Raw genomic sequence first — 23,640 nt, forward strand, 5'->3', positions numbered from 1 at the left:
GTGGCCGGTGGCGCGCGCCCGCCGCCTCCGCCATGTCCGCCGAGCAGGTGAGCGGCCTCTGCGAGCAGCTGGTGAAGGCCGTGACCGTCATCATGGACCCGGCGTCCACGCAGCGGTACCGCCTGGAGGCCCTCAAGGTACGGTACGGTACGGCCCGGCCGGGGAGAGAGGGAGGGAGGGCGGGCGCCGGGCTCCAGCCACGCGGGCGCCCCGTCCGCACGGCCCCGGGGCGGGCGAGAGCCTGGCGGGCCGGTCCCGGGCGTCCCATGGAGTGCCCGGAGCCGTCAGCAGGCGGCGGGGGTCGGGCGGCCGCGTGTGCCCCGGCGTGCTCCGCCAGGGATGGGGCTTCCACCTCCTGCCCGGTGAGTAACTGCGTGTCCGCGTCCCGGCCTCCCTCCTCTAGTTCTGCGAGGAGTTCAAGGAGAAGTGCCCCATCTGCGTGCCCTGCGGGCTGAAGCTGGCGGAGAAGACACAGACGGCCATCGTCCGACACTTCGGCCTGCAGATTCTGGAGCATGTGGTCAAGTAAGTCAGCTCGTCCTGTGCCGCCAAGCCTGGGAAGGGTCCCAGCCTGCCGCCACCCAGCTCTGGCGTGGGATCTGTGCCCATTCCGGCACCTCCCAGCCCCGGGAGGCACTTTCAGGACGCAGGGAGTTTGTTCTGCAGCAGAGGACAGTTGCAGTCCTGCTCTGGATTTTTTTCTTATTCTGTAAAAGAAAGAGAGGAGAGAATTGCTTTCAGGCAGGTTGGGAAGGTGAATTCACTGAGCTGTAAGGCACGTTAACATGAAAAGATGAAAACAAGCACACTGGGTTACAAGTAGGTCTTTACAGAGGTCTGTCATTGGCCTCCTGCTAACAAAGAGGCTTTGTATTAGTTCAGTTCTGAGATTCCTTTCTCTGCCGCCTCTACAGACCTGATGCTTTGTGCTTTTGCTGCTGCTTCTGCTGTCTGTTGACCTCGGTGGGGCATGCCCATTTGCCAGCAGCAGTTTTAACTCAGCCCTTTTATTAAGGGATTGGGTGCTTGCAGAGGCAGGGAGCTGGTAGTGTCTCTAGTTTAGGTAAAGAAGCAATGGTTCCTTGAGAATCAAGCCAGATATGGTTACACGTGTTTTGACTTGGTTTCTTTTTTGTTTGTTTGTTTTTAACAGATACCGCTGGAACAATATGCCTCGCTTAGAAAAAGTTTATCTAAAGAACAATGTTATGGGCCTCATATCCAGTGTAAGTACCTGCTGCCCCAGGCTGTTCTGAAATAGGAGAGCAAAAGTTAATTAGCACAGAGGATCTGAATTCAGTTTTTCATTTAATTGCTTTTTCACTCTGCATCTCTCCTTGTTTCAGTGCTTTTCTCTGTCTTGTCAGGTGAATAGCCATGTTACCTCACATGGCAGGAAGCTGTGAGGCTTGTATAACATATGTAAGGTACTTTTTCTTTTCTTAGGATGAAATTCAGTAACAGCAAATGTTCTTATCCTTTGCAAAAATACTAAAGCCATTATCTTAGTTGTGTTTTCTCTGTTGTTGTGATTGCTCTCGTGACCAAGTGACATTCTTTTGAGAAGAATCCATCTGGTTCCCAGAGTTTATTAGCTATGGATGCTTGGGAGTATAGGAGTGTCTTCTAAGGTAGCTGCCATGAAGAGCTGCCCAATGTTGTGTTTTGTTTTGGTTTTCGTTTCTGTGGTTTAGAATGTTTGCAAACACTGTTTCCCAGGTCACAGTTATAAATGCCTGATGCTTGCTGTTTTGTGTAACTGTCCCCTTTCTGTCACAGGGAACTCAAAGTATCCTGGAGGAGGAAAGTCACATTAAGGATGTGCTGTCTCGCATTGTGGTGGAGATGATCAAGCGGGAATGGCCTCAGCACTGGCCTGACATGCTGAAGGAGCTGGATACCCTTTCCAAGCAAGGGGTATGAAACACAGCTGTCTGGTCTTTTTTGCTTGCTCTTAGTGTGGGGTTCAGTCTTCCATCATCCTGAGAAAAATCTAACTTACTCATGGTCAAGTGAGACAGGTTGGTGATGGACTCAAAAATCCCTGTAAAATTAAGCTATCTTGAGATGACTAGCAGAGAGAGCGCCATTCTGCTGCTTTACTTTCTCAACATGAGACCTATGTCTTCATGCATGCTTGCCTTCTCTCCACATCTTTGAGCTAGTCTCTAGAGATTTTAATGTTTGGACTGTGCTGATGGAGTGTATTTCACTTTGGGACATCAGGAAACTCAGACAGAACTGGTGATGTTCATCCTCCTACGTTTGGCAGAGGATGTGGTGACTTTTCAAACTCTGCCTACCCAGCGGCGACGAGATATCCAGCAAACCCTCACCCAGAACATGGAAAAGATCTTCAGCTTCCTACTAACTGCCCTGCAGCAGAACGTCAACAAGTACAGACTCATGGTAAGAGTCTCCTTCCCTTGGGTTTAGTTTGTGCTGGAGGCATTTAGGAATTGGGATGCAGCCTGCAAATTGTTGGGGAAGCGAGTGCAGAAACTGAAATCTGTTGCTGCCACTCTGAGGTAGGGATCTGCTGTGGCCTGGGAAACTGGTGCTGGTCGGAGAGCTTGTGTGAACACACAGGGCTGATAGTGTTAGTGTTGATACTTCGATTTTGCTAGTGTAAAAGGCTTGAGTGGATGCATGCTTCATCCATGCTGTTGGAATGTGTGCTGGCACTAGATGTGTACAGCTTAGCAAAATGAAGGTGTGGTTGTGTCAGAAACAGGTAATTTTGGGTGGTTTATGTAACACAGTGATTAAGAGATGCCATCCGGGAATCGTGTCTGCTCTCTCATGCTGCAGTGCTACATTTGAGGTGATGCACCGAAATGCATGAGTTTCTGATGTGTCAACATGTTTCTGGGCCTCTGGTCTTTTTCTCCAAGAGCTCAAGTCAGGAAGCCCTTTTTTTTGCAAAGTTGCAGTGAAGAATGCTCTTTCTATTTTTGTGTAAACAGACTTCGTTCCTGAATTCTTACCTAGAATCAGAGATGTGCAGGTCAGTCACAATGGATGATGAAGGGGAGTCTCTACCCCCATCTATTCCTGTGAAAAGAAAGTGGATTTGAAAGTGAAGCACAGTCAAGAAACCAAACTAGAAACTAGTTGCTTAGTCATATCTTAGATTTTTCCCCGTTAATTAAAATCTAGAGTTATACTAAATGTGAAACTGGGAAGCAATGAAAAACCCTCTTTCTACCTGCCTTCTGTACACCTTCCTGATGCACTGTCAGGCTGAGCAACCCCCCACCCTGTAGAGCAGCCAGTTTTCTGTGCAGTTCAGGGTAATGGGAGGGTGACCCTTGTGTGTTTCGTAGTCTGGTTGAAATGCATTTCCAGGCAAGGTTTGCATTGCAATGCTTGAGGCTCTGAAGTGTGGCTGCTTCCGCTAACGGTGGAATCTTTCTGATTGGCAAGGTTGGAGCACCCCAGGAACAAGAAGTCCTCACCACTCCACAGGTTAGCAGATCTTTGGGCTGTTCGTGCACAGGGTCGTTTCTGAGGGTTGGGTGTTCACCTGTCTGCACACAGACTGGGGGAGATGATGGACAGGTCCTCAAGCCCATAATAGTGTGCAGTGCTTATAAGTATGATGGATTAATAGATAAACATGTTTATAAGGTGGGTCAGATATGAGGCGTTTAGGACTCAAGCTGATTAACTTAAAAAAATGACTGCAGTGAATAGTCCAAACCAAAAGCTTTCAGTAGAAAGAAGTGCTTGTGGTGTCTTTGCAACTGAGAAACAAATCAAACCTGAGTATCTGAGAGACTTGTTTGCATTAGGCGAAAAGATGATGCAGGCAGTGCATTGTTGCTGTTAAGTGTCCTAGGCTTCAGAGTTGGGCTGTAAGTTGCTGCTCCAGCTCTCTTCAGCTGCCTTTCTGACTATGGACAAAACACCTTTTCAGGCCTGAATCTTAACAGCCACCAGCATCTTTCCAGAGTCTGGCTTTTGGGTATAAGATGCTCTTGAAAGGTCAGAAGTTTCTTTCCTGGGAGCCTCCAGGAAGTACCAAAATGCCTTTCCTTCTTGTCTCTTGTGTCTCCCTGGTACCTGCTGACTGGACTGTTACCTTTTGGATGAGAAGGGAATTGTGGCTTAACTTGGCAATTCAGAGTCCTCTTATCTTACCTAGCTGGTGGCTGCAGAGGTGACTGTTGGCTGCAGCAATGTCCTGAGTGGGAGACTGTGATGCAGCCTCTTTTTTGGCTGTGTCCTTGAGGCTAAGCCTGTACAGCCGTGGCTGGGGGGAAGTGTGTGCTGTAGCTGTTACTTACCCTCTCTCATTTTCTTTTTCAGAAAACTGATTTGGCTCAGGAACCAAAGGTGAGTGGAGCTATGTAAGAGTTAGCTCATTAGTAATTCTTAAGATTAAGGCTACTTAGAACTAGGCTTTTCCCAGGCTTTTGAGTCTGTTGCCTGCAGTTTCATGCAGATGGATTTGTTCACTCTTCATACAAGCCCCTTGAGAAGAGACAAGTGAGGAGTGGCAGCAGAAGGGTTCAAATCTCTCACTTTCTCAGGGGGGTTCTTGGTACTGTTATTTCAGGGAGTGGGTGGCTTTAGATGGAATTGCTGTTTTCCTCTGGCTCTGACCTTGTGCCTCCTCTCTGTTCACAGGCCCAGGCAAACTGTCGTGTGGGGATAGCAGCACTCAACACTTTGGCTGGCTACATTGACTGGGTAGCCCTAAGCCATATTACAGCAGACAACTGCAAGCTCTTGGAGATGTTGTGTCTGCTCCTAAATGAGCCTGAACTCCAAGTTGGAGCAGCAGAGTGTCTCCTGATTGCTGTCAGCAGGAAAGTGAGTTCTTCCTCTCTGGCTGTTCTGGCTCCCTTTTGTTTTTCTCTTGTTCTCCTATATAATTCTTCAGACTGAGCAATTCCATCTTTGCCCTTTTATCTGACAATCAAAATTCAAATTTAGCTGATTCTGTTAATGATATTTGGTGTGAATGTCATGCCAGCACTGTACTCAAAGCAACCCTTACAACCCTCTCCAAATTCTATGCTCACTTCTCCTTGCAGTTTGAACTTGGAGGTCTTCACTGACCTTTTACCCCGCACTTCCTACAGCTATGAAGTGGAAAATAGTGTCATCAGCTGTGTCACCTGGCAGCTCAGAGAAATGACAGCAGGATCTAAACAGATTATTTTGACCCTTTCATTCACAAGCAGCTGAATATCAAGGCTGAGTGTTTATCAGCTGCCTGTAAATACCTAGCCAGTCTTCTGTGAAAAAAAGATGATGTCTCAGGGTCAGTTTTGCCATTTAAAGTGGTGAGATTGCTTGTAGACATTTTCTTAGATCAGATGCCTTGGAATTTTGGCAAGTTTTTACTTAAATCATATGTGGACTGTTAGCCCCTCCCTAGATGGAAAGAAAATTGTGACTCTCCTAATTTTGCTTGCAGATGGAAATAAATATTTATGTAGAATATGGGAATTAATGGTTGTGTTCTAATTGAAGCATGTGGTGTGTTTTGTGTGTAGGGTAAGCTGGAGGATCGGAAGCCTCTGATGGTCTTGTTTGGAGATGTTGCCATGCACTGCATCCTCTCTGCTGCCCAGTGAGTACCCTGGTGCTGCTGTCATTTCATACAATACTGCATACAAATGGCTTCGTAGGTGCAAAAGATACTGCTGCTTAAGCAAAGGAAGCAGGGACTGGATAGGAAATAACAAAACCACCATTTCTTTTGGAAAACCAGGGCTTTTTTTTTTTCAAAACCCATAATTGAAAGACGAAGAGGTGTAAATATCACAGCTCCCTGACTTTGTTTTAGTTTGAAGCTGATCCAGAGGAGGGACTCTTTGAAATAAGCAATTTCAGAGGTTTTAGATGCCAATAAAGCAGTACTTCTTGATAATAGCAAAGAAAATCCCACTGTGATAAAATCAAATTGCTCTAGTTCTCTTTCTGTCTACAAGATAGACAGCAGTGTGCCTGTCACCTACAGCATGAGTAACTGTGATCCTGTTTTTCCCCGCTTCCCTCATTCCCAGGACAGCAGATGGAGAAGGCCTGGTGGAGAAGCACTACGTTTTCTTGAAGAGGCTTTGCCAAGTTTTGTGCGCATTGGGCAGCCAGCTATGTGCGTTGCTAGTAAGTCTTTATTAATACCAGCAGCACCCCTGGCAGGGCTAGTTGTTAGGGCTGGGGCTTGAGGCAACCCTGATCTAAGGTAGGAGCAGGGTTCTCTCCATGCATTTCCAAAAGGCAGAAATGGCTTTGCTTCTAAGTAGGTTAACTGTATCTTGCCAAGTCATGGGAATGAAGACTGGAGGGACCCTGACTGATGCCAGGGCTTTGCTGTCATCAGGAACCATTTCCCATAACCTCTGTAAAATGCTGAGCTTCAGTGAAAATTGGTCAGGTTTTTAGCTGACTACTGCTACAGAAAAATCTAGTCCAGGAAATTACTCTTCTATTGGAAGCCTTTTAAATTTCCCAATAAAAATAACTCAGAGAGTATACCTGTCTGTTCTTGTACCAAGACACTCTGAAGCTGAAGGAAGAAATGGGTTTTGTTTCTGCTGTTCATCTTTCTAATGCTTTGTGTCAATGTTGGGATGAAGATGCAAATTGATACTGTTCATGCCATGCTGGTGCTGAATTCCCACTCCCTCTATTCAGCCGAGTGCTTCTACAATGAAGAGGGCAGGCTTGTTGAGAGATGCTGTTTGTGGGGAGATTGAAGCAACCAGCCTGTAAAAGCAATAGAGCAAAGTAAAGTCTCATGGGGAGGGAAATAAAAAACCAAAAACAACCTTTGAGAATTCATCCCTAAAAAGAATGGACAGCATGCAGAGTGCGTTACTGCTTGCAGTGGCTCCACTTACTGTTAGGCAGTAGGAGCTGTTAATTTATAATGTAGTAATGAGATGGAGCTTGCTGATTCAGATGCACTTGGGAGAGGCAGCACTGAGCTGTACAATTTCAGGGATCTTGAGGGCATCAGATCATGTTATAATTTCTGAGAAGCAAAACCTTGAGTTTATGGCTCCGGGCAAAACTTAATTTCCTGACAAACTTCCAAGAAAGTTATGGTCATGGATACCCATATGTTAAAAAAACAAAATGGAGAAAATTTGGAGCAATTGAGTGAAATTATCTGGGTGTATTTTCCTGTGAAATTCTTTGGTTTGAATTGTACTACTTTGGTACTGCTGTGTGGGTTTGACCCAGTAGGAGTGAAATTGTGACTCATGGCAGCAGCATTGATTGTAAATTTGGTTTTAATGGAGCTCCACTATGTAAGAAGTCACCCGTTACTCTTGAGTGAGGGTGGTGGTGTCTCCAGCACCTCCAGGCTGGTCAACAGAACTTGATGTTCCTTGGGCTATACTGGTTTCAGAAAAAAAAATCAGTTGTTCAGTGTTTCTGTCTCTGCTCCTTTACAGTCTATGGCCTTGGATGTAGTGCTCCTGCTTTACCCTGAAACATACCATTTGTGAGCCCAGCCTGCCATAAAGTTAGTATTTTGTCTGAAATACTTCATGTTCCTCATAGGGCTCAGATTGTAATGTGGAAACGCCAGCCAACTTTGGAAAATACCTCGAGTCATTTTTAGCCTTCACAACCCATCCCAGCCAGGTATGTAAAGGGGTGAAAATCTCATGTGTGTCTGCGTGTGTCAATGCATAATCGAGCTAGCCTGTAGAAAACTACAGAACTTCAGCTGCTAAATCCTGCTCTCTAGGCTCTCCATTTCAGCTGAAGGCCTGGAAGGCAGAGTGTTTTCTACTCCATTACCACACCATCAGGAGCAGTTCCTGACACAGAGAACTGGGTAGAAAATGCAGAATTTGCAACCAGCCCTAGTATTAGAGATTTTTGCCTTTCTGGGAATTTGCGGTGTGCCTTCAATGTGCCTTGGCCTCAACTTAATAGTCAGTATAATTTGCTGTTGCTTTCTGATAGCAACACTTAATGTTAGCAGTGGAAATTTCAGCCCTGAAATCCTGCTCTGCTTCTCTCTTTCCTCTCTTCTTCCCCCAGTTTCTGCGCTCTTCCACCCAGATCACATGGGGAGCCCTCTTTCGGCATGAAGTTCTGTCTCGTGACCCTTTGTTGCTGGCTGTTGTTCCCAAGTATCTCCGTGCATCTATGACCAACCTGGTGAAGGTATGTGGAAATCACAGTTGGTTTGGAGAAGGTGCCTGGTGAACGTGGCCTGGGGGTCATAGGGGAAGATACTACATTTTTGTTGTGTCATGGGCAAACATGATCTCCAGGCTGCTGAGCACAGCAAGTTTTATTTTGCTCCTTGCCTCCAGCCTTCATCTCCTTGAAGCTGGTGTTAGCTGTGATGGTTGACTTCTCCTTCTTCCTGACCTTTTCCACTTTGTCTCCAGGTGGGCTTTCCTTCCAAAGCAGACAGCCCCAGCTGTGAATACTCCCGTTTTGATTTTGACAGTGATGAGGACTTCAATGCCTTCTTCAACTGTAAGTTGCCATGACCCTTTGTACATTCTGTTGTCTGTCCTTTCTTCCTGCTTTTAGTCACTGGCTGAGCTTGGAACTTACCAAATTGGCTTGGCAGCTTCCATTTGTTTCTCAACTTTTTAAGTCTGGATCTTGGAGTAAATTAAGTTAGGATTTTCCTGGGGCAACTCATGTGTTTAATTTTAGTATTTGCTGTTGTTTTGCTGGCTGGTTAGATAGATGGCCTAATAGGATTCTGGTGTCAAAGCAAATGTGTCTTTTGGTCACCTAGAGGAGGAAATCAAACAGCCTCAAGTCATGCTCAGGTTAGGAGAGGAAGGCAGCTTACAAAATACTTTAGATGTCATTCCAGATAGAAAATCTGTCTTGGTCCTGGTAGGAAGCTTCTGGTTTAGTACCAATAGCTAGAGTTGAGCAATTAAAATAGCCTAATTTAATAAGGATCTTAAACCAGCACCAGATATTAATGATTGTACTTTTTCTTTCATCTTGTATTTTTCTTCCCAAAACTGAAGTTAGTTCTCACTGGCTGATGTAATTTGGTACTAACTTGGTGGGTGGCAGGATACATTGAATAAATTACATAAATTTTTACATTTTACATGTATGTCTAAAGATTTTAAGTGTTGCATTTTTATTGCTTACTAGATAGTTTCACTTATTGTAAGAAATCCTTTTGGATAGAAACTATAAGATAGGTAAATATACAAAGCCAGAATCTGAAATAGTTTTAGAGGGTTAAGTTATATTGAAGACATTACATATATAAGAAAATATAACTAATTTGAAACACAAAATAAAATTACTTGCCAAATCAGCTTTAATTAACAATGCAAGTTGCATTTGTGTAGTCAGCAGAGCTGATTCTTTCGTGTGATGATGCACTGGAATATTTTGGAACAAGTGCAATTCCTGTTCTGTACTTTGTTTTTAGTATCTTTGAAATTGAAAACAAGGCAACTGGGTTTTGAGATCAAGTTTGTTTGTCATTAGTTGAATAGTATAAACAGGAAAAGTGTTTAGCTAAAGGAAGCGGTAGTTATCTAATGCTCATATTTTATCTCAGTATCCCAAGATGCTCTGTAAGCAGCAAACGTTTATAGTTTGAAGCATATTTTAAATGAAGAATAGAGGCTTAACTGTAGTAAATATGGTTTAGCATTGATGCCTTTTCCTGGTCTTAAAATTGAGAGCCAGACCCAGGTTAAGGGATAAGGGATTTTTACCTTGGTAAGGTAAAAGGTACCACTTGCACCTTGGCAAAGTGGTGCGCCAATAAGGATCCTTATTGAAATACCGAGGTAGAAACCCCTTATCTTTAACCATGTCTGGCTCTCAATTTTTTAAGACAGGAAACTGCATCAGCATAGATTTTCATAATTCATACTGCATTTTAATTGTACTTTTTTAAAGTTAGTCTGTCATTTTTTAGTCCACTTAAATCACTTCAAAAATTACCCATCCTGTTGTACCTGCTTTACTGGTTGTGTATCTGTGCCCACTACACAGCTATTGCCAAAGCAGAAGTCCATAATGTTCATAGGTCTGCAAAATTTGCAGCATCAGCTGGTTTGTTGGTGTGTGATTTTTCCCTGCAGCCTTCCGAGCCCAGCAAGGAGAGGTGATGAGGATGGCTTGTCGTCTGGACCCTCTGACTGGCTTCCAAATGGCTGGTGAATGGCTGAAGTACCAACTCACAGCTCCTGTTGATACTGGACCCACAAACTGTAGGTTACCTGAAAAAAATTAGGGATATGTGATTTGTTTTGTAATTAAAGCCAAGAAGAAATTTCTTGGCCTTTTTTTTTTGTTGATGTTGTTGGAATTTTTTAAGTGGTAGCCAAGACTCCATGCTAGATTTTCAGGATTTTAAGGTTTTTGCAAGTTTAAAGCAAAACCAAGTCAAACCCACCCCTTCCCTAATTTATCCCTTTGGAGTCCACATATGGAATAAGTAATGTAAAGCCCCTGGCTCCTCCTTTCCTTCTCCCAAATCTCTCTGCAGAGCAGGTACAGCTGTCCCTCTGCCAGGCATCTGCAGGGAGAGCTGTGTGCTTAAAATACTTGTGAGTGCTAAGGTGTTGCAGCACGGGAACTTACCAGGCTACTGTTGAGGAGCGTGGTGAGAGCTCCAGTGTTCTTTTCCTTTCAGCCAAGACAGGCGAAGGTCTCTGCTCCATCTTCTCTCCATCCTTTGTGCAGTGGGATGCCATGACCTTCTTCTCAGAGAGCGTCATCAGCCAGATGTTTCGAACCATGGATAAAGATGTATGTGTATCCCATGCTCCTGCCTTCTCTCCTGGCTTCTTCTGGGTCGACACCAGTGGGTTTTTGCAGTTATGTTGTCCTTGAGCAGTTTGTAGTAACTGGTTACCTCCATGCAAAACCCAGAATATTTGGTGAGCCATTCTCAGGAGGAATAATGGCCCTTCTTTTGATGACACCAAACTCATACTGACATGTCTTAGTTTTGGACACTATGGGATGAGAAGTAACAGGAGAGTGCTCAGGTGACATGCTTTTACATAGTGCCTTAATTTTTTAATTTTTTTTTTATTTCTAACTAAATGAGAGGAACAATGCCCAGAGAGCAAGAGATCAGAAGCATTTTGTCTCTTGTTCAACAGCAAGCAAATCAGAAGGATCAGTTTGATGTAGACTGACTTGATTTTTTTTATTAGATTAAGCTGCTCATATACTCATCAATCTAATCACAGTAGAATAATTATATAGATCATTACAACTGGTTAAGCTTGAAATCTGTTGGACAATGTCAAGGGGAGAATTGGGAGACAGACTGAGAGAGGAAATTTGCCTTTCCCAGAGGTGCAAGCAATGGGGACTAGAGACTGATGTCTCAAAACTGTTCTATCAACAGTGGCGATGCTGCTGTCTTTTTTTGGCTCAGCCTTTTTCCTAGGTTTTGTAGGAAGTGTACTACAGGTTGAAGTATTGAGTGTTGCTTCCCTTTTTCTTTTCTTTCTTTTTGCTACCTTTGTAGGAAATCCCTGTGAATGATGGCATAGATCTGCTGCAGCTTGTCCTTAATTTTGAAACAAAAGATCCTCTGATCCTGTCCTGTGTGCTCACCAATGTCTCTGCTCTCTTTCCATTTGTCACTTACCGACCAGAATACCTCCCCCAAGTACTTTCCAAGGTAGGTATATGCAGACCCTGCTAAAATCACATCAGCTTTTTGTGGTGCAGGGCTCTTGGACTAAACTGCAGGAGTCAATCCTCTTGATGTTGCTGTCAGGGAAGGACCATCCTTCGTATTAAAGATGGGAGAAACCAAGACTGAGGCTTGTCACAAGAAGAGTAATGTCAGTTAACCCAAATTTTGGAGGTTTTATCTTTAAATCTTAGTATTAATTGCATGGTCTGGCCATGTTTTATTTCAAGGTGTCACTGTATTGATGATTCATATTTTAGCTCACTCAGGTGGGTCTTTGCTGACTTCAATGAAATTGCATTCAAATCTTTATTACCTGTTCCTTGAGCTCAAAGAGACATGAGTTCTAAATATTAGCAAATTGTACATTTTTTTATTTTTCCTCCCTTTTCTCACAGCTGTTTGCTTCAGTTACCTTTGAAGTTGTAGAAGAAAGTAAGGTACGTCTGAATTATTATCTACTATATAACAGTTGGATCAAATCATATTGTAGTGGAGGGGGCACCCTGAGTCTGAAGACTCTGCTGAAGTAGGCTTCTCAAGTATAGTTCTGCTCCTGAAAAAGCTGGGGGTGTAGATATTGCTGATCTCTGTGGTTGACATAGCCTACTAAGCTTTGGCTCACAAACTTAGAAGGCCACAGGTGTGCTCTAAGGCCAGTACACTTAGTTCCCCAGTCAGTGCTGGCCTTCTGAGAGTGAAATCTCTTCATTAGCTCTGGGTAGTCTTTCAGTACTTGGTATGTATGGCTCTGAAGGATGGCTTTAAAACTGCCAGTTACCTAAGGAGTGCCTGGAGTCTTATTTCAAGACTATTCACTCACTATTCAGTGAGTAAGAGCTATGGCATCCTCACTCCTGAAGTACAGCTTGTTTGAACATGGACTGCTTGAGTTGACTGTTGCTTCAGAGGAAATTTGGTTTCTGCATGATTGTTTGGAGGGAGCAGGGGAGGCATGGATATGTTTTTTTGATCTATGCTCAACAGTGCAGAAATCTGTATATAATGAATTTGTCTCTTGAAGATACCCTGCATTTGGCTGAACTTTTGTTTTGTTGCATTGAAGTTTGTTGTGTCTGTCCAGGCTCCTAGAACTCGAGCAGTGAAGAATGTGAGAAGGCATGCATGCTCCTCAATCATAAAGATGTGCCGTGATTACCCTCAGCTTGTCCTGGTATGTAAATGCAACTGTCATGAAGAGTCTTGCCTCAGTTTCACTTGGATTTTGTGGGATCTTCAGCTTCCTTGGCTACAGTCTCTGCTTTCTTTGCGAGCACAAATGGCAAAGTGGTTCATTCTGCTTTCCTGCTGCACAAATGGCAAAGTGGTTCATTCCCTATACCTCTTCCCTGCTGAATAATTTTCTGCCTGAGGAGTTGAATTGTAGATTGGTAGGTTAAATGTAAAAGGGATGATGAGGGTACAAGCAGCACTGCATTGGTTTTATGGGAATGTTTGCTGAATGTCCATGTTGTCACCTGTGCTGGTCTCAGTTAATTCCTTAGCTGAAGACACTAGCATAGCTAATCACTAGATTTTCTTCTGTTACTTAACAGAATATAGGAGAAAAAGGAGAGTATTTGTTTTCTGGATGAGCTTGAGGAGATTAGAAGACAAATACCTTTAAATTCCATGAGCTGTGTTTTGTTTGTTTTTCTGAAGTAAACAGTCCCTGCATGCAACATTCTTTAGATGTGTTTCTGTGGAGTGGGACAGGATTATGGGAGGACCATAGGACATTGCTAGTTTAAACAAAGACATTTCTAAAGGATGTTAAGGTAATTTGGAGGTTCCAGTCTGCATTCTGTAATTGATGCTAAGAACTAATGGGTTGGGTTTTGTTCCACTTTATGGTCCACTTATTGGTCCAGCTATAGTTGTCTCTTTCCCATGGCCAACCAAACATCCTCACCAGAAGAGCCAAGGACCCAGAGTTGCCCCAAAAACTGTTCAGAGGACTTTGCTGAAGAGGATGATTGCTAATGTTTGTACAAAATTATGGGTAGATGTGGTGGCAGCTGGGGAAGGGAGGGAAGAAATGCAAGAATTCCTGTGGCACTCATTGTAACCATATGAATTGTTACTTACCACAAGCAAAGAGATGGAAGAATCCTAAGTCTGGCCAAAGAAGCAAGGTGCTTTCTGTGAGCAAATAAAAGCACCAGAACTGTTCTGAGGTGTGACACTTCTTTAAGTGATAGAACTGCCTAGGGCAAGATTTCCTCTTCTTATTTCAGTCATTCTGGAGAGTTGTAAAATGGATGCAGGATAATGATAGAGGGGTAGGGAAGAGTAGAAGTTCTTAGAATGAACATGCAGAGAAATTTGAGTGTGAGGAGAGGAGATGGCCATGTTGAGAAAAGGTGACAGACATGCTCCTCCAGCTATACAGTACACCCCTTCTCTACCTCCCCCAGTGGCCCTCCTCCATACCAAATGCTTGATGCTTTTCCACTTGGATGTGTTTTCTAGCCAAACTTTGAGATGTTGTACAACCACGTGAAACAGCTGCTGTCAAATGAGCTACTTCTGACACAGATGGAGAAGTGTGCTCTTATGGAGGCCCTTGTCCTCATCAGCAACCAGTTTAAGGACTATGAGCGACAGAAGGCTTTCCTGGAGGAGCTCATGGCTCCTGTGGCTGGCTTATGGCTCTCCCCAGAGATGCAGAGGTATGGGTCACTTTTCTTTCTGTTGGTCATTTCTTCTCCAGCATTGAGCTGCAGGTGTTGAGGAGGTAATGTTGTGCTCAGGAAGGAAACACACAAACCATAGGAGAGTGGTGAGCTGCCTCTTGACCTCCTGTGCTGTGGGCAGTCATTGTGATAATAGTTCTACAGTTCAGAAACTGCCAACAGACTAAATGCTGTTTGCTGGAAATTTCTGGGTAAGAGTTGCTTAAGGTAATAAAGGAACATTCCCCAGCATGCTCAAAGCATTTGCAGAAAATAAGAAATAAAAGACATCCTTGCTCATCCCCAGAAGACGGTAAGAAGATGAGTTCTTACTAAAACTGAGATCTTTTGCAGCTCTGGGTAGCTGGGCATGCACAAGAGTTTTCCCAGCAGGGCTATCTTCATAAGAGATTTTAATCTTTTAGATCCCCGCATCTCAAGAGAACTGATAATGTTTGGTGTACACATCTCTGATGCTTTTTAAGCATGTTCCCATGTACAGGATGGAGTGTTACTAGCCTCTCTAGCCTGCTCTGTATTTGTGAGGTGTTCTTTGACAGTGCAAAGTTCTGCTTAAATTCCCTGGTACAAGCAATAATCCCATTGCTGTCTTTTGCTGCTGCCAGAGTTCTGTCGGATCCTGAAGCCTTTATATCCTACGTGGGTGCAGACAACAAAATTGCTGATCCAGTCTTGGAAGATCCTAGTGGCCTGAACCGGTCTAGAGTGAGTATCATTACCAGGAGAGGTGTAATCCTTAATGAAAGGAGACCTGCCTCTTTCCATCCCCATTTCTCTTGTGATTGCACACGAGGTCTCCTGATCATGTACTTCTTTAGATTGCAGAATAACAGGCTGGCCTTTGCTCTTTAAGCTACAGTAAAGAGCATGCAGGCCATGGAAAACGACATTATTTATCAGTGTGAAGCACGCTGTTTCCTACTCTTTGTTTAATAGAGTTTGGTTTTGGAGAAGCAATTGATTTATATTATTTTTAGAAATATGGCACAGTGAATTGTGTTTTTTAAACCAGGCAGTATGGAGAACATCATGCTCAGACTGGAGCACAGAATATAATTAAAATTCATCTGAGGAGATTTGTGTTGAGTTTTTAGTGTAAAGTCTTCACTTGAACTGCAAATGGAGTTGCTGTTGTCAGATCTGTAGAAGACACTGAAATGCAGTCCACAGAGTGATTTGGGGCTAATGTAGTTGTGTCATCTCAGATCCTGGATCTGTCCCAGCACTGCATTTTCCCTTATGGAGGACATGAGGAACTGGTGGTCTAGACCCTTACTTTTAGCAGCCTACCTGGCTGCTTGCATGCTTTTGAGATGATAGGCCTTGGTGCTTTGTCTGGTAGTGAATTCCTAGGCCATTGTGCCATGGCCAGGGCTCTCTGAAGGTGATGGAATATGGCATGATCATTTGCTGTATGTTCCTGGCAGCAAACTCACCAGAGTTTGTTCCTATCACTAGGTTAGGCTCACTGTAGGACATTCCCTTTGAGATGGGATAGTGTCGTGTTTCTCTGAAAACCTGTGGATTCAGACTGTGATCTGGCTAAGAAATGCTTTCTCCACATCTCTTGCTGCAGATAAGCTTTTGTGTGTACACTATTCTGGGAGTTGTGAAACGAGCTCGTTGGCCTGCTGCTACTGAAGAGGCAAAAGCTGGAGGATTCTTTTTGGGATACCTGCCCAGTGGAACTCCAATGTACCGTAATCCCTGCACTGAGCAGGTCCTGAAGCTTTTTGACAATTTACTTGCTCTCATAAGGTGGGTCAAGTTGATTTGAAATCATTTATGTTGGCTTATAAATCTCTGAAAGGCAAACTGTGATAAATAGGTGGAATGCTCAGAGCATGGTTTGCCCAGTGAAGCCAGTGGGAATACAGGCTGGTGCCAGTGCCCAAGTACTGTTCCTGACTGTTCACGGTGGGGAATGGCACTGTGCAAACTGGAGCCTTCTGAATGTTCATTGGCCTGGCCTGCAGGAGGCCATCAAAGCTAATGGGAGCTTGTGCTGGGGTTGCCTCCCCCACCTCCACTGCTGCAGTTCTGCCACCCAGTTAATGATTTCTCAGCTAACATCTCTGCTCTGCCCTCAGCCCCTACAAGGCCACCTCTCCCGTCACCACCAGGGCAGTCCCAGCTATCATCGCATCCCGTTCGCGTTGTTCTCTCTTCAGTGTTAAATTAAGCTGGCTTTGCTGACCATGAGCAGCAGCCTCCTATCTGCTCTTGAAATCAGTGGATGCATACTCTCAGGCTGATGCTACCATGCAGTGCTTCTCTGCGTGTCACCAGTGGTGTGTAGGTCTGGGGCAGCCAGGGGAGGCAGCAGAAGAAGACAGAAAAGGGAAATCCTGAAGAACGCAGTTCCCAGAATTACAAAGGAGAAGTCTCTCTCAGGGTAACTCCTGATGCTGTGAGTTTGCCAGACTTATGGGACAATTTTGTGAGATAATATGTTACAAACTTGAAAACTTGCTGCTCTGTCCTTGGCAGGAGCCTTTTGAGAAAAAGCATTTTCAGATCCACATAGATTTTTCAGCTCCTGGGTTGGTAAGGGAAGGGGCCCTGTTACCTGAGCTCTGTCTAGTCAAGTATGTTTAGTAGTCACTGAGCTCAGGAATGTGCTGCTTCCAGAGAGAAGCAACATGCTGGACTCTTGGGACAAGCACATGCTGTCTTGGCCCACACTGGCAGTGTTCCTCATCACTAAACTCTGTAGCACAGTGTGTGGTACTTTGGCTAGTGACCAGGTGCTTGCTGTGCTTGAAGTGCTTTTGCCTTTTATCCTGGGAGGCTGAAGATCCAATTGATGAGCTTTTGGGAGACATTAGGTAGAGTTGCCCTGAGTAGTGGTAGCCTCATGCCGTTTCTTCCAGTGCCTGCCATGTGTCATATTGTGTGAGACCAACTAAACCAGTGCCCAAGGTCTGAACAGGCTGTAACACACACTTTTTCCTTGTGCAGTCACTGTTCCTACCAGAACTTGTGCCTCAGTAAAATCACTTGGGATCTCTGTTACAACAAGCTTAGGAAACTGTCATCCAGCTTCTGTCACCACTTCTGTGAAGACGCAGAAACTCTGTGCCTGGCTTTTAGCACCTCCAAGAGAACACGTGAGCTATGTTCTCTATCCAGTGTATAAAGGAAGAGGCTCCATGGCTGGTTTGGGCTTTTTTTGAGATAATGCATCTGTGCTGTTCAAGAATCTCACCTGCAGACCAAAATATTTTCCGTGTACATAGAGAAACCTGTACTTCACTCAGAGGCATCTGGGCTTTTCTTAAGCTGGATGCTCCAACAAGCTCTAATGAATGATGTATTCAGAACAGTGGATCTTTATGCTTCATATTTTTCCATTGCTGCTGTTGGATATACAGGCCTCTGTTTGACAGCTGCAAGCTCCTGGTTGTTCAGTTCAAATGTTGATGATGATGCTTGAGTCTTTTTGGCAAAGCTGGATCTTGTGCTGTGGAGCTTCTGTTGTGTTCTTTGCTGACTTCAGGTGCTTCTTCCATCTATGTCGTCCTCAAGCCCTCTTTAATATGGATCACACAAGAGAATATGGAATCTGTAGCTGCCTGTCAGCAGGCAGTAGGTATGGGGATATGAGGAAGGCTGCCTGGCAGGAAAGCTGCCTGTGTTTAGGATGCCTTCAGGGACATAGTTCCATTACTACCTGGGGATGGATGCTTCTCTGAGATCTGTGCCATTAGGCAGCTCTCAGTATGGATAAGCAGCATCCAGTGTTGCCCACGTGCAACACTGGGACAGAGATACGGAAGTCCCCACAGGCTGTGTTGGTTTCTGTGTGAGCAGATCTGCAAGTAGCATGAATCCTGCTGAGCAGCTAAACTGAGCACCAAGTCAGGCACCAGTGTGCTACCAGAGGGGGTTTTCAGGCTGGGCAGGTGGGTCCACTGCTCTATGGACAGTGTGTGGCATTCTGCTGCTGTGTTAGCAGACAGAAGCAGTGAAACTGTTCAGCCATTGGGCCTTTGCCCGGGTGGTAAGTAGCCTGAAGGTAGGTCATGGGTAAGATCAAAGAACTGAGAAGAATGAGGTAGCCCAGGTAATGGAATAATAAAGTAGCTTTGAGTGGCATCTCATTGTGCCACTCCGGGCACCTGTATTTGTATCTGTGTTGGTAGCTGTTTTAAATTAATTATTTTGAGGTTGCTTTATTAATCACTGCTTGTAGTTTTCAGAGTAATGATTCTCCTGTCCTCTGTGGCACCTCATTTTATTTAGGTGTTTTCTTGCTTCTGGCTTAGAATGTTCACTCCTGAATTTAAATCCAAATCATGATTTTCAGCCACCTTGGTGCATTTCTGCAGTCAGTAGCTGTATGACCTGATTGATGGAGAGCCTTTATTGTGCTGGGATTTTGCTTGTGTTTTTTTGCAAATTAGGTGCTCAGGCTCAGCAAATGCTTTGCTTAGACAAAGGCTTTTTTGGAACTCCTGATGATAAAATGATGGCAATTGCCAAAGCATTAATGCTGGTGAAAGAATTCTTGAGTAGACATGGATGCTGTAGGCATTGTCATTGTAGACAACTGCAGCTTTGGAAGAAGATTCTTCAATCATGGACTGTCCTAAAGGACTCATCTTCTGGTTTACAAGCTGTTCTCTGTAGGCATCAGATATTCTTTCTAGCCGACCTATGACCATCACTGAAAATTCCCCAGGTGCTGCCATGTCCTTTGCTTGTCTTTTCTAAAGCATAAATGTTTCTTAAAATTAGTTTTACTTTGTTTTCCTGTGTGTGGAGTGCCCAGAAGTGCTGATAAGTCTCAGATGGAACATGCCTAGGGGCTACATCATCATACATGAGGGCTGTTGGATGCCTTTTTAACTCCCATAGGGAGTGGTTGGCCATTTTCTCTCCATTCCCACTGGGAACTTGCTAAAGTATTAAGAGAGCTTGCCCTGTAAGTGAACATCTGCCTCCCAACTCTCAGACTTAAGAAAATGCTTCAAGGACTCTGAAACAACTAAGGACCATGACCACACCTTCAGGATATGACTGTTTGGCCTGTCCTGCTGGAGTTAGTGCACTGTGATCTCAGGGTTCACCCTTGCAATTGCACAGTCCCTGCATTTGCCCCACTGGCCTTCTGCCCAGCATGAGGCAAAGCCAACACTGACATGGAATGGACAGGAGACATACAAGATATTATTTTAGTGGCTAGATTTCAGGATAGCCTCAAGCAAAAATATACAGCTTTTTTGAGTCAGTGGGGCAGCATTAACCAGTGTGGAAGCAGGGTTGTTCCCTGGCCCTTCTTGGCAAAGCAGAATCAGCTTGTGCCCCTTTGAGGCCTGTTGCATGGTGTTAGATCCAGCCCAGAATGGGAGTATGAGTCATTAGGGAGTCATTTCTGTAGCTCTTTCTCATGAAGTTCACATACTTGCCTTCCTGGTGTGCAATGAGCAGGGAAGTATTTAACACTTGCAGAGAGAAACAGTTGCAGTTGCAGTTTTGGAGCTTTCTGCAAATGCAGGCAGACATCACTGCATCATGAGTGCCAGAATTATGAGCATAGACTTTAAAAAAAAAAAACAAAACCCAATGATTACTACATGAGTGAAAGCTGAGACTCTAAAGAACATCCTGAGGTCTGTCCACCCTCCCTTCCCCCAGCCATTCCCATGTACCCCCTGCTTTGGGAAACGCTGCTCGAGGGGGAGATACTGAGTTGCCCTTGATCACCTCTAGCAGCAGGTACAATGGCATTGCAGTTTTGGAGGAGGCTGCAGGATTTGTGCTGTGTGCAGCTGGCGACACCCAGAGTGGAGGTCTGAGGTCTCAAAGGAGAGAGGTAGGTGAGAGAGACACCCCTGCCAAGTCCAGCTCTGAGTGTCAGTACCCTGGCTAAGAGAGGGGACCCATTTTGGCCTGGATGGCAAGAACCAGCCACCCATGGCTGAATTGGTGTCCCTTGCAGACAGCTGACAGTGGCCACTTCCTATGATGCGGAACTGTTCCCAGCTGGATGCGTTGTCCAGGGGGCACATGTGCCTGCCATGAGTAACATCTGATCGGACTGATGTTCTCACTAGAGAGTCTCTCCAATGCCACCTGCCATTCTGGGGGCTGTGACCCATCCCTGAGGGGCAGTGTGTGTATTTTGGAGCTGAAACAACCCCTCCCTCTGCAGGGGCTTTAGGTGCAGAAGATCTTTTAAGATGACAGAATCCATGTCGTGTCAGTTTTAAAAATACATTCTCTGATCCCTTTGGCCAAGCTAATACGTCGTTCCCAGCATCATCTGGAGAATTGCTGGGAGTTTTTACTGCCAGTGCTTGCAAGGGGTGGGATGAACTGAAGTAAGTGGAAGGGGCAGCCAGGAGATTCAGGACATGAGGTGGAGTCACTCCATGTCTCTGTTGGGTCAGCTTCCCCAGTATTTTTGCAGGTGGGGAAGGGGGATCCCATGCACATGTGCATGGTCTCACCTTCCTCATCATCTGCCTCAGAAGAGCTGTCCACAAGCTGAAGGAGAGGATTCCACTGTCAAGGGTGAAAAGGGATTGATTTACATGAGTATAAACCAAGTGCTCTTCTGTTTCAGGACTCACAACAACCTCTACATGCCAGAGATGGTGGCTAGGCTGGGGGATACATTTGCAAAGGCCTTGGACATGCTGGAGGTGGAGAAGAATGCCATTCTAGGTAAGAGGTTTCTCTTCAGGAGTAATGTGTGGGCAGATTCTTAGAGATATTTGAGTTAGTGATCTGTCCATAACAGTGGAAGTGAAATAGGGCTGGAGGACCAGCTTCTTCATAGTATTTGCAGCTCAGCTGTGATTTGAACCGGCTGAAGCTAAGATGTAAATAAGTTACTAGTCTCAGATACGTTGGTTTCTTCTGCATGCATTGAAGGCTATGCTACCAAACTGCTTATCCCATCTGTGGGATGGTGGTGCTCTCTGCAACATGGTATTTCAGGCTGCAGAGGCTGGAGGGTACTGTAATTGTCTGCCTTTGAGCAGAATTAGTGCTGAGAAGGAGCCCTGAGTGCTCGTGCAGAGACTTGTCCTGGAGGGCAAGAGCCAAGTTGTGCAGTGTGGCCCTGGCATTTGTTTCTAGACAGCATATTAGAAAGAGGCCTTTGGAGCCTTCTTAAAACAGCTCTGAGCTTGTGAAGCCTTTCCAGCTGAGCAGAAGTCGGTGGCCTTGTGCATAAAGTGTGGATCATGACTTTGGAAATTGGGGTTTAATGTCAGGTTGACAGACAGTGAAATATTTTGGGGAAGTTGGTTTGTCTTTTTTTCTCCATTTCCTATCTGTAAAATGAGAACATGGTTCCTTTACCCATTTTTTGTGACTTTAAAAACATTGTCTGTGAGCCCCTGTACATAAAGCAGGAGGGCCTTATCTCTGCTCTAAACTTTTTAATACCGTGGTTCAACAGTAGCTTGTATCCTGGCAGAGAATACGGACCTGAAGAGATGATCTATTAGAGGAGCTGAAACAATTGTCAGCCTTGCTGCTGACTGGGTTCTGATAGCTCAAGTAAGTTCTGCTTTGGATAAATAAGGCAGCTACAACAGCCTCTGTGGAAACACCTCTGCTCTGGGTGCAACCAACCTGCACCTGGCTGACCTCTTGACTTTTTGCCTCAGGGTTGCTGCACCACTTCATATTTGGCTCTTGCCAAGAGCTTCCCTTGCTGTTGTGAAGCTGGCTGGGGCCTGCCCAGCATGCTCTGAAGGTGCACCGTGCTCTCTCATTAATGTAACTGAAGCTTATTCCTTCCCACAGGTCTCCCTCAGCCTTTGTTGGAGCTTTATGACTCTCCTGTTTACAAAACAGTCTTAGAAAGGATGCAGGGCTTCTTTTGTACCCTCTATGACAACTGGTAAGAGCACCACGTGTCACCACCACGCAGCACTGCACAGACAGAGCAGTAGGTTATTGTGGGGTCCTAACTTCCTTTAGAGTAGACTTTCGATGTGAGCTGTATCCTGCAGTACCCAAGTACAAGCTGCAGTGGTGGCATGTATACAGTGGTTGTAACCTGCCACACAGACATGGAACAGTCTGGAAAAAGTACCTCCAAATGGGGATCTGCTTTTAGCTCTTCTGCAGTTAGGTAGTCAGATTGGAGCGTTTACCTGATATCCTGATCTAGTTTGTCCCTTTTGCCACCTCCAATTATGTGTCAGGGTACATCAGCACTTGTAAGCATCTTGTAGTACTTAAATGCTTAATTCATTGTCCCTCTGCAGGTATCCCAGAAATAAAAAGAGATACCCTGCTGAAATTCCTCTATAGTATTTGTTTAGGCATGTGACAACTGTGTAGTCTCAAGTTGATAGTACTTGTAGCCTTTGCAGATCAGAGACATGGTACTTGTTATCTGGCAGACTTGTAACTAACTTGTTTTTTTGTTGAAGTTTTCACATCCTGGGAAATGCAGGCCCCTCCATGCAACAGGATTTCTACACTGTTGAGGGTCTTGCCACCCAACTCCTCAGCTCTGCTTTCAACAACCTCAACAACATTCCTGATTACAGACTGCGTCCCATGCTCCGTATCCTTCTATCACCGTCTCAGGCCAGCTTGGGAGGCTCTGAAGGCATAAACGAACCCTGCATTGTTTTCAGTATGGCCAAGACAAAGAAGGGTGATTGGGGAGGTAAACAAACAGGGAAACACCTGGTGTGGGTGAGGTATGATGCTAGGAGGGCACAAGCAGAACGAGCATTGTGTGGGGTCAGAATAAATTCAAAGGATTTGTATGGTTCTGTTGGCAGTGTGAGAGGTGAGTAGTGCCTTCTGAGGGGCAAGGAGGCTTGGATAGTGAGGAGCTTGACATTAGGATGTGCTTCTCTGGAGATCATGTGAGTTTCCCAACCTGCTTTCCAGGGCTGGACATTCAGTCTCACAGCTGGGAAGTGGATGCTAAGCACCCTTAACTTTCTCAGCTGAACTGTCAGGGGAAAGAGCTGAATAACTGATGTTCTTGCTGTATAGAGATGCCACTTGTTAATTCAGGGCTGTGAGAAGGTGGGCTTCCAAGTGCCTGTCCCTTGGCCTCCCAGTGCAATGGGCTGGCTTGGGCACAGCTGGCTGTGTTGGATCTCTTCCTTAACTGGTCTGTGCAGGTGTGTTTGTGAAGCCCTTGGTACTTTCCTGCCCTGCAGAATACTACGAAACCCTTGTCTGCCCCATGCTGGGACCACTCTTTACCTATCTGCACATGGTAAGAAATAGCTTGTTCAGTGCCTGTTCCTTGACAGCCCTGACTCCCTGTAGCAGCTGGCAGCAACGTGTGGGAATGTCTGTCTCTACAGAGCCAGCAGA

At 45.1% G+C, this 23,640-nt stretch overlaps 1 protein-coding gene across 4 annotated transcripts in view; it reads left to right on the top strand.

The window, feature by feature from the left end:
* Position 1: 1 nt before the first annotated feature.
* XPO5 (exportin 5) overlaps positions 2 to 23,640 on the top strand; it is a 29,409-nt gene continuing 5,770 nt past the window's right edge. Inside the window, exons 1-25 of one of the 4 annotated variants that reach the window (XM_038133440.1) lie at positions 2 to 137; positions 404 to 525; positions 1,154 to 1,226; positions 1,780 to 1,917; positions 2,227 to 2,409; positions 3,427 to 3,468; positions 4,312 to 4,338; positions 4,633 to 4,818; positions 5,508 to 5,584; positions 6,021 to 6,120; positions 7,528 to 7,611; positions 8,017 to 8,142; positions 8,373 to 8,463; positions 10,062 to 10,190; positions 10,616 to 10,731; positions 11,465 to 11,620; positions 12,034 to 12,075; positions 12,702 to 12,809; positions 14,108 to 14,307; positions 14,937 to 15,036; positions 15,908 to 16,089; positions 20,903 to 21,003; positions 22,096 to 22,192; positions 22,731 to 22,867; positions 23,442 to 23,539. In XM_038133440.1, coding sequence (XP_037989368.1) covers positions 33 to 137; positions 404 to 525; positions 1,154 to 1,226; positions 1,780 to 1,917; positions 2,227 to 2,409; positions 3,427 to 3,468; positions 4,312 to 4,338; positions 4,633 to 4,818; positions 5,508 to 5,584; positions 6,021 to 6,120; positions 7,528 to 7,611; positions 8,017 to 8,142; positions 8,373 to 8,463; positions 10,062 to 10,190; positions 10,616 to 10,731; positions 11,465 to 11,620; positions 12,034 to 12,075; positions 12,702 to 12,809; positions 14,108 to 14,307; positions 14,937 to 15,036; positions 15,908 to 16,089; positions 20,903 to 21,003; positions 22,096 to 22,192; positions 22,731 to 22,867; positions 23,442 to 23,539 — 2,820 coding nt within the window. In that variant the 5' untranslated portion in view covers positions 2 to 32. The remainder of the gene's footprint in view (positions 138 to 403; positions 526 to 1,153; positions 1,227 to 1,779; positions 1,918 to 2,226; positions 2,410 to 3,426; positions 3,469 to 4,311; positions 4,339 to 4,632; positions 4,819 to 5,507; positions 5,585 to 6,020; positions 6,121 to 7,527; positions 7,612 to 8,016; positions 8,143 to 8,372; positions 8,464 to 10,061; positions 10,191 to 10,615; positions 10,732 to 11,464; positions 11,621 to 12,033; positions 12,076 to 12,701; positions 12,810 to 14,107; positions 14,308 to 14,936; positions 15,037 to 15,907; positions 16,090 to 20,902; positions 21,004 to 22,095; positions 22,193 to 22,730; positions 22,868 to 23,441; positions 23,540 to 23,640) is intronic. The other 3 variants (XM_038133441.1, XM_038133443.1, XM_038133442.1) reach the window with 3 other exon arrangements.

This window comes from Motacilla alba, chromosome 3 (assembly GCF_015832195.1).
Source record: "Motacilla alba alba isolate MOTALB_02 chromosome 3, Motacilla_alba_V1.0_pri, whole genome shotgun sequence".
NCBI classification, from domain to species: Eukaryota; Metazoa; Chordata; class Aves; order Passeriformes; family Motacillidae; genus Motacilla; species Motacilla alba.